The 10,551-nt window shown below is 40.2% G+C and overlaps 1 protein-coding gene across 2 annotated transcripts in view; it reads left to right on the plus strand.

Annotated features, from left to right (window-relative positions):
- PKP2 (plakophilin 2) overlaps positions 1–10,551 on the plus strand; it is a 111,860-nt gene that overhangs the window by 66,964 nt on the left and 34,345 nt on the right. For both annotated transcript variants that reach the window (XM_019515454.1, XM_019515455.1), the window contains exon 6: positions 3,757–3,934. In XM_019515454.1, coding sequence (XP_019370999.1) covers positions 3,757–3,934 — 178 coding nt within the window. The remainder of the gene's footprint in view (positions 1–3,756; positions 3,935–10,551) is intronic.

Genomic DNA, 10,551 nt, shown 5'->3' on the forward strand with positions numbered 1-10,551 from the left:
AGTAACTATATTTTGTTTCTTGTCTTTATATATAGAAACTATAACTAACTATATAACTAAGTATATAACTATATATAGTTACTCTGCTTTCACGTTAAACATTTTTTCTTTTCTTTAATAATTAATAATTCTTTTAGGAAGGAAGCTGCCAATGAATTATAGGGCAGTGTGTAACTTGATGGGAGATGGCAAGAGCTGAGAGAAATGGTATTTTTGTTTGTTTTATAGTGAGCTTTGGAGGGAACAGAAAATAGAGGAGCTCTGGCATGAGAAAAATCAGTCTTTTGAAAGGGAGCCAGGGAAGCCTGGAGGGGTGTGTCTAACCTCTTGATCTTGTTATCATGCAACATAAATCTAAGAAATGAAAGAAAATTCCTCCTGCAGGCAGGATTACAGTACAAACAGGCAGAACTGTCATGAAACAAATTATAACTGGTCAGGGAAGCTCCACAAAGCTTGCGCATATAAGACATCTAGGGGAAGAAAATATACTACTATGAATACACTGTGCTATGTACCTAAAAGGAAAAAGACCCATCTTACAAAGGTGTTTGTATGCAGGCAACTTTAATCATGCCTGTAATCCTGCTGAAGCCAATTATATTTCTCACACGGGTAAAAATATGTCGCTGTACAAGTATTGGTAACATGTTAAGTTATATTTTGGCATTTTTTAATCTTGTATTCTAGGTAGCTGTCTCTACAATTCAACATTTACTTTTTTCATTCTTATCTAATACAGTGTTTTGTCAAGTCCATGTATATTCATTCTATTGTCATATGAATTTTGTTTAATGTAAGTCCAGTGAAACCATTCTGAATTCAGATCTTGTTTTACTGCCTACTAACTGCGTGGATTTGTGTGTGTGTACTTGTTTCTCTTTTTTCCCCCTCATAAAATTTAATTATTCACAGATGATGGCATTACTCCCAAAATAATGAGTGTTTTTTTTTCCATTGCTGGCAATTACTGTAGTTAAAACAGGACCTGCATCAAGATATTATAAGAGAAACATTATCCATGAGTGGATCAGAGGAACATCTGCCTTCACTGTACTAACCTTTAGAAGATGGAGTTCATGAAACTCAGAATAGCAAAAGAAACAAAAGCTGCCTTTGTAGTGAAGAGAAGCAGTGTATGTCCTTTGTCAGAAGAAGTATACATCCTTTAAAATCATTGCCTTATTCATTATAGTAAAATAGTGGAAAACCTAACTAGTTAAAAAAAATCCATTGCCCTTTCTTCAAACTTTTGGAGGCTGTGAATGTGCACGGTACATAGCATTTATCTGAAAGCTTTCATAGAGGCAGATGGCTGGAAGATAACATTCCAGATGTTAAATTCCTCAGAGGGTGAACAATATTTCCTATTAAGCGTGGAAGAAACTTGCTAACAGAAATCTCCCACCTTAGTGTCTGCAATGTACGCTATGCAACATAGTCTTTAGTAAAGAACTATTAGTTAGTTAAAATTACAGCCACTGATAAGAAGGTAGGGGGTGAAATTTCAAACAGACCAAGTAATGTGCTGATTCAGGGAATCTCCATTGCAACACCCACCAATGAAGTTTCTAAGGAGGGTCCACCAGAACTTTAAGCTGCCTAGGACTGCATAACCACTGCCTCTGTGAACCCCAAGAGTGAATTCATACCTGAATTGTGCTGGTGTAAGAAGGCACAGCTAGCTTCACACTTAGTTTTGCCCCTATCCTGTAGTGTGTGAATCCATGCCAGGAACCATGCACAATTAGCTGAGGTACTTTGGGAAATGTTATCTTTTCTCCCTTATGTCCTATCTCAGTGCCTAGGGTCAGCCAAAAACAACCTCCTGCTAGTACCATCTGCGCATCAAATTCATCCAGCAAAAAATGTATGGGAGGCTGTTCTTGGTAGTAGCTCCTTTGCTCTGGTACTCCATCCCCCTTGTCATCCACCAGAGCCCAAGCCTGGACATCTTGATCTTCCAGGGTCCCTTCTGGCCTTACAATCTGGGAATCTCCTAGAAGCGCCTCAAGGCTTTATTGAGGCAGGAATTTAGCGAGCAAGATTGACTTGGTGTAGTGTTTGGAAGTTTTTTGTTCATATATAATGTTTAATATTTTATCTGATTTAATAAGTGATTTGGTCTTCTTACTGTGAGGGTTTTGTTTTGGGTTTTTTTTGGGAAGGAGGGCATATAAACCCAATGAATAAAAAAGAGTGAATATTTGTGATTTTGGTAGTCAGGAAAATGAGTGAATTCCACAGATTGCCAGCATAATTTTGGAGTGGGTTTAGGGCCCTGGACTGGGTAGAAACAGATCTGGGTTTCGTCGCCTTGCCTTGGGCGAATCTAATCAGGTCATTCTTTGCCTCAGTTGTCTATCCGGAAAATAGAAAGAATACTTCCTCAGTGCAGGGGGGGCGAGGAGGATACGTTTATCAGTAGCTTTGAAGTGCTGTGTTGTGGGGAGCCGAGAGAAGGAATGCATATGCAGAAATTCCAGAGGGAGAATCTCTGTCGACTGTGTGAATCTAGAGGGCGAATCTGTCTACAGAAAACAAAGCAAAGCAGGTTCTCACCTTTTTCCCCCATTTCCCTCAGGCAGAAGTACATAAAACAATAGGTCCTGTTTTCATGCCCTGCCTCTGCTAGATACTGAAATGCCTATCCCTTGACCCTTTCTGGGCCATAAAATCTCACCATGTGGTTCAGGTCCTTTTTTTTTTGCTGTTTTTATGTCCCTTTGACATTCTACTATCACTGCCTTCCCCCCAAGGCAGAAGAAGAGCGGTATCACTCATTCCATTAGTTTAGTCATATCACTCAACTGACTGGGTTTTTTAATGTGCTCACCATTTGCTATTTTAGGATGAAGATAGCAAGAGAGAAGGAAAAGTAAATAAAAAAGAAAACCCATTGCCATCCCTGAAAAGGCAGAAGGTGAAGTAGATTTACGCTTTATAGACTAAGTCAGAGTTGGTCTATAAGGTGCAACTCTGCTCTGCCTTCTTCCTGAGTTCAGACCAACAGCTAATTACTTCTCTCTCTGTAAGGTCAGAAGCACACGGTCTCTTCCTCGCATTGTAAGCCAGTGAGTACTGCTCTGCCTCCCCATGCTGGTCAGAGTAGTATGAGCCAGATGGAATCCTTTGCTCCTTGATTCTCAGAAGCAGCCTTCACCTCTGGATTTTAGACCTCCTCTCTATTTACTGCTCATCCCTGTAAGAAAGGAAGAGATCTGCTGTACACATTTAAGACCTCATGGAATATTTTTATTATAAAAATTAATGTTGCAGTTAAAGAACCCATGGACTTCAATTTAAAAGTTATCTCATTAGCTAGCTTGTCATTCTGAGAGTACTAACAAAGGATTTAAAAACAACCATTTGTCTGTACAGAAAGAACAGCAGCAACACCTGTTCTGTGAACCAAGACTAAATGAACTATTAACCACCTGAGTTGCTTAATTAAAACTTGTTTTAAATCTGAACACATGCAGTATAACACTGTAGATCAAGACATGCTTTTTCTCCTCCACCCACAGCACTCAGCTTGCACTGGAAGTTAGCAATAATGGTTTCTTCATTTTGATGCTGGAAGGTCTAATCAAGGAGTGCAGGAACTAACTTTTTAAAGTTTATAAAATTTTCATCTCTGATCCAAAGCCCCTTAAAGCACATGCAAATCATCCATTTTTCAGTGTGTTTTGGATTAGCCTTGCATTAGCCATAAGCAAGTCATGTTGCCTTTCTGATTTCTTTTGGATGTTGTAGGTTTGCTGTGGAACATGTCCTCCAATGACCAGCTGAAAACCATGCTGATGAGAGATGCCCTGCAGCAACTGACTGAGACAGTTCTCATCCCCTACTCTGGCTGGCCAGATAGAGATTACCCCAAGTCAGGTGTCTTATCTGACCCTGATATCTTCTACAATGCCACAGGATGCCTGAGGTAAGCTCCCAGTCTTATAGATGTTTTTGAACTCTGCATCACTTTAGACCTAGGGGATAGTCCTGTTTTCAGGCATGCACATAGGTCATATTTTGGTAATCTGATTTATATGAAACTGAACTCAAAGGACAATGCAGCACAGTAACACAGTAACAACAACCTTATTGAGAAAATCCTACAACCCCTCCCAGGACGTACTCAACAGAATCAAATCTCAGTCAAAAATTAAAGGTATACAGGGCCAGTTATGCAAAACATATTATTGGAAACAGTCATATTGAAATAATAAGGATTTCCCCATGGGATCACGGGAGAACCATACCCATGGAATCCTGGGCATGGTTCAGTATGCAGTCACATTTTCAGTGTCATCACCTTTATCATCATCATAACAGAGATCTTAAAAAACAAAAAGCACCATTAAAGTCAGTGTGGGACTGGGGAGAATTTCATCCAAGACACAATCCAACAATTCCTCCAAAAATGGAAAACACGCCTATAAAATCCTTTGAAGCTTGGCCCAGCCCTCTGTGCTTTAGAAAACAATGCAAGTGTCCAGCAAAAGAGTGATTTTTTGAGGGGGAAGTTGGTTTTGTTTTCCAAACCTATGGGTCAGCAATGTTGAGCTCTGTTACTTACTGATCTAAGTCTATTGGTGAATGGTGACACCTCCGTAGAATAAAACTCAGACTACAGATATAACAGTGACTGAAGCACTGCTTTCCACCCCACTGTCCCATCTCCTGAAGAACTGAAGCCTATTTAATTTTATTCAGCACAATTTATAGGTATAATTTGTACTCATCCATATTGCTAATAGCTGTACATTCAGGAGCTGCATAAAAATGTGTCTGATCTTTACTCCCTCTCTGGCATAGACCTCCTAAGTCCTTAAAATATTTGCACGTAGATTAAGTATTTGTGCCTCTGGCTAGGAGGGTGGGTTTAAGATTGCAAGAGCTGAATCATTACTATTTGAAAGGTGATTGTCTCAGAGCCTAGTAAGATAAAAAGCAAAGCAGTGTAGTATTGGGTTTTTAATTTGTTTTCTTTTATGCGCTAGAATGTTATGGAATATAAATTATAGTACATATCTTTTTACATCCATATGTACAGGATGGCCTGTCCTAAGCAAGCATTCGTTTGACTGGCAAATAAATTCCATTATTAGAAATTGGTAATTAGAATAGGCTAGAGTATAGCACTTACATGTTTGACCACTTTGGGGTGATCTCAAAAGAGGCTGCCTACATCACCTGCTATATGGGTTCCACTGGAGTGGGGGCACGTCTTGGAATTCTGGGTGGATTAACAACTTGAATGCAAATGTTCAGTATTGTGATCACATTAAGAAACTGCTTTGTCATTGTCATCACTTTTATCATCATCTTAATAAAGGTCTAAAAAATATAGGTCCACCATCTAAAAAGTCAGTTTCTAGAGAGAAGATTCCAAGCATCTGAGCAAGTCCAGTGTTCCCATAGTGGGTCTAGGGTACTAGAGTAAAAGTACTATGAGTTAAAAGTACTAGAGTTAAAAGTACTATGATGTAGCAACCTGAAGGACTTTAGACAGGCAGGTTTTTATGGTTGCCAAGTCAGAGCTGACCAAAGCAGTACTACCACACCCTGCTCTGGTGAACCTGTCTGAGTAAGATCATATTCAAAAGGACTGCATGTGCTAAATTAACTGAGAAAGTACCAGTTTAAATTCAGCTGAGTAATTGTGTATTCAACAATAAGGTATTTAGGGCCTAATCAGATTGAGCTGATAATGAAATAAGCATTTCTATTGACTATAAGGAGATTTGATGAATCTGTGAATTTCTATTAACTATAAGGAGCTATGCATGCTAAAAAGCAAAATGAGTGATTTACAAAGTGATTTATAAAATATTCATCATATCAATTATGAGACAAAAACACCCTGCTCCGTTATCATGACTCCACAACAAACAAATATTCTCTCTCTCATTTACTACTATGAACAGTGCCCTTAGTTTTATACGTGTAGTCACCGTAGATAAGATACAACTGTAGCAACAGAAAGCCAGTCCAAAAGAGGCCTTGTGTCAGAACAAGTGACTACAACTGTACAGATGGTGAACTTGTTATTCCCCTGTGCTTTCAGTCTGCAGAGTAGAATTCACTTTAACTCTTATGCGATGCACTGACCACTTTAATGAGGGTTTCCTTTTTATTTAGTTGAACATCCTAATAAGATTACTGCTGTGTAGACCTTTTGAATATTTTGACCTTATTGTTAGAGAAACTGTTTTCTTTATAAGCTTTTCTCTGGAGCTTGCCACTACACTATCCAGTGACCATGCAAACATTAACAAGTTGATTCTCACAGCATTCCTCTAAGACAGAAAAATATTATCTGTTTTACAGAAGGGGTATCTAAGGCACAGAGAACTTAAGCAATGTGACCTGCACATGGTCACAGAGGGAGTTACAAAAGATATAAGTGATGATCTTGTACTTTGTGTTAAATCCCAGGCCAGTACCTTAACTATCATTATTATCAGCATTTACATGGAAAACAAATGCCCATACATGAATCCTTTATGGATCAACTTCAAAAACACTTTAATTATTTAATAATTATTTAACTCTTTTAACTGGTATCTTAAGAAGGTTCCCATATTCCAAAAAGCTTGTCTAAATCTCTCCCAACCAAGTAATCAGTCCAGTAAAAGACGTTACTCACAGATATCTTTGCCTCTCTTTAACTATTTACTTTAGGTCATGGTTTTAATTTTGCAGCACTGTCAAACTACAGTCTTTAATGTAATTTTCCAAGGCCTGTGCCTGACATACAGGTAAAGATGCAATGGTATCTAATGTATAATCCATACAATTGCACTTCCTGCCATGACACATGGGCTCCCCATGCACCAGCAAGTAGCAAACTCCCATAGCTGGGAATCCTGTCAGCTGAGCTGGGCTCTCAGCCACAGGAGCGCATGTGTCCCTTATAGCTGGGAGCCCCATCAGCTGGTGGGGATCCCAACCACAAGGGCATACTTGACCACACGTGCAATTAATGATGTGATAGAAACCAGCCACCTCACAGTTATTACACATTTTTTGAGGAATAATTTTGTGGGTTATTTCTTTTTTTTTGACATCATTCATTGCTTTAACATGTGGATGAGTTAGAGCTTAAGTGGTAATTAATCGCATCTGAAGTGTAACATGTGGCAGGGGCCCAAAGATAACTATTTTATATTCTGGAATAACAATAAACTAAAGGACACTGCACCTTTTATAGTTACTTTGGGTTGATACTCATTCCACCTAGTAGGTATGATTCAACATCCCCTCAAATGTAATGAATTTCACAGAGCATTTGGATTAGCCTGTTACATAGAGAGCTAGAGGTACTCACCATTGGGATAGTTTTCTTCTCCTTTACTCAGTCAACATGCAATACAAATATTAATATCAGCTTTATGGCAACATCTCCAGGCCCTACAGGAGATTTGGACACCATATGATGAGAAAACATCATTGGCCTGAACATCTTACAAGTTAAACAACACAGGCAGGTGTCAAAGAACACAAAAGCACAGGGAAGTGCAGTGACTTACCCAAAGTCACAAAGGAGCAGAGATGAGAAAGCATTGGGGTCCCTGGTCCCTGAGTCACCAAATCCAGTGCCCTAGGACTTGTCAACCTGAGAAAATGGCACTCATTTAACTAAAGCAATTTCTGTAATAGTGTAATGAATATGTGCAATTAATGTGCAGCAATAAACCCTGGCACATATTACACCAGAGTTTATTGCTTCCGGACGCTGTGTTTAATCATACAGCAGGGACCACAGCAACATGACTAGGTCAGAGCAATCCCAGCTGGCAAGGGGCCTGCCAGCCACATAGCTGCTCCACCCTAGCTCAGTGTGCTTCACAGTAAATGTCTCCTGTAGACACACCCAGTTTTAGCTAAACTAGCACAAAAGTTTCTAGTTTAAATTAGTCTTGAGTTAAAGTAACAATCATTTTTTAAGTGAAGAATCTTGTCCAAAGCTCGGGTTACCATATGTCCAGATTTTCCCGGACACATTATACTTCTGGATCTTCCAATCTTCATCGGGGGGGGCGTTTAATATGATCAAATGTCCAGGATATTGGTCAGCTTTGAAGTTTTTACTGTCCAGCACTGGGGCTGCACCAGGGCAGTGGAGGCGGGACGGATATGCCTGCCCCTCCAGCAGGGGATGGGGTGAGGGGGCCCTTCAGGGGCAGCAGGGAGCTGCGTGGCCTGACTGGTGGCACCAGGACTGGTGTCCTTGCTTGCAGGGGCAGGGCTCTGTGAGACGCTGCAGGACTGGAGAGAGCAGGGTGGGGTTGAGGGTCAGGAGTGAGGGGCACTGGGGACAGGGCTGTGGCTTAGGATCGAGGGGCAACAGGGTGGGCAGGGCACTGGCACATCACTGCCCCCCACAATCATATACCCCCTCCCCCCTTGCGTGGCAGGTGTCCTCTTTTTTGGCACTGGAAATGTAGTAACCCCATCCAAAGCATTACCAAAATTCAAAGGAACACCTTACCAGAGTCTTGCAAAGGAAATCAGGGCACAAAGAGATTGGTGTTGCCAAATAATATGTATGTGCATTTGCTAGAATACAAATGTATAATTAGTCCTTTTCTTTTGCAATACCTGATGGGGTTGTTGCTCAAGTTGTTAAAGTCTGTAGCCGGCAGCCTTTATCACAGCCTAAAAAGTAAACTTAGTATATTACGGGCACATCTACACGTGATGCTACATCACTGTAGCAATGTGCTATGGTGATGTAGCATTCACGGGTGTCTACACATAACCAGCAGCTACTTTGTCATAGCAGCGCACTCCCCCTGTTATAGCATGGCGGTATGGTGAAGTAGCTGCTAAAAATAACTGTGCACCATGTGTACAGCACAATACGGGTGGTTACTGTGCCATGCTTCCAAAAGAAAGTACTAAAATACAGTACAGTAACAATGTCGCTGTAGGGCAACATGTAGATGCGCCGTATACGTGGTATAGTTCTTACGTTAAAAGTCAAATGAACCACAAAGCTGCTTTTCAAAATATGAACATGCTCTCCAAGATACCAGATGAATAGCAGAAGATAAATATAAGTAAAAAATATTATTGATCTGGACAGTTTAAAAACTTGGTTCTTCTTCATTTACCAAACCAGTCCTAAATTGGAGATTCACCTTCAACCTCTGAAAAGATTACAAATACCTAAAACTGTGTAGTGAACACAAGAAATGTTCACGGCCCTGTCCTTAGTGTGTCAGTCTTTTTTTGTCAGTTAGTACAAGAACGCAGAACCCTGCACTTGGGCTGTTTAAGCCTGCGCACGTGATCTGAATGATAGTAGATTATGATTTTAGGAACATCGTGATGTTCTTTTTTGCTACAAGATCAGTAGTCACCTTCAGTACCCATCCCCACCGCTCCACACCCCACATAGTTATGCAATAACTATGAGTCAGAAAACTGAATGTTAGAAAACAACTCTGTGTATTGTATACTGTTTCAGTACCTGCCAAGAACCATGCTTCAGAAGTAGTAGTATTCTCATTGCTGAAACAGAACAAACCTTTGGCAATGTGCCCTGAACAGGCTGAGTTAGTTCATTGAAAAGAAAGGGTTTGTTGCCTGACAACCAGGCACATCGAAAACATTGGTTTAATTATTTAAGGAGCTCTTCAGAGCAGTATGACAAAGCATTCCCAGGCAGGGAGGCTGTTGTTGGAATTGTAAAGATAATGTTTAGTTTCTTGACCTGAAAGTACTGTGCTCTGTTCTGTTTTGGCTTTATTTATCCCCAGACTGGATGGGCTGTGTCACTTGCCATCCTAAAATACTAGCAACTACATGCTAAATAATCTGCCCTTAGATAAAACATATATGTTAATGCATAACTGACATGATTCTGCTTCCTAACATAAAAAAGCCCTGCTCTTAACATAAAGCTAAGTTATACCTTGAATGCTAATAAGGAGTCGATCTCCTTTTTTGGCATGAAATTCATCTTTTATGACATTTCTTCAAGGCAATGTATTCTATTTATGGATAGAATGTGACAGCGTTGTCTGAGTTGCTGCAGAAACGCCCAAGAAGCAGGACAGGACTCCTGAAGTGCAGAATGGGAGGCCTGCTTCCTTATCAGACAGCCGGATGCTGTGGGAGGCCCTTTGTAGTCTGTGGAATGTCCATTCTGCCTTTTGCTAGTCAACAAAATGACAGGTATTGGAGTTAGCATACCTCAGCTGCCAAGCTTCATTTATTTCAACAGATGAGTACTTGCTATTTGTAATAATCATCATCCGTCATCTTAATCATTTGTGTGCCCTTTTGCAACTGGAATGGCCCAAAGCAGTGTGCAACATAACTCTTTAAAAGAAGAATGATTTATATTAAGGAATTGGACTAGCATTTAAGATATCTGGTTTGGTTTCCAGCTTTGCCACAGAGGTCCAATGTAACTTTGGTTAAGTCTGTGCCTTAGTTCCCCATCTGTAAAATGGAAATAATGCTTCATTTTTTCTCTGTCTTGGCTGTCTAGTTTGTAAGCTTTCAGGGGCAGGATCTCTCTCTCTCTCTCTCTCTCTCTCT

This window comes from Gavialis gangeticus, unplaced genomic scaffold, assembly GCF_001723915.1.
Source record: "Gavialis gangeticus isolate Ggan-Ray unplaced genomic scaffold, GavGan_comp1, whole genome shotgun sequence".
Classification (NCBI taxonomy): Eukaryota; Metazoa; Chordata; order Crocodylia; family Gavialidae; genus Gavialis; species Gavialis gangeticus.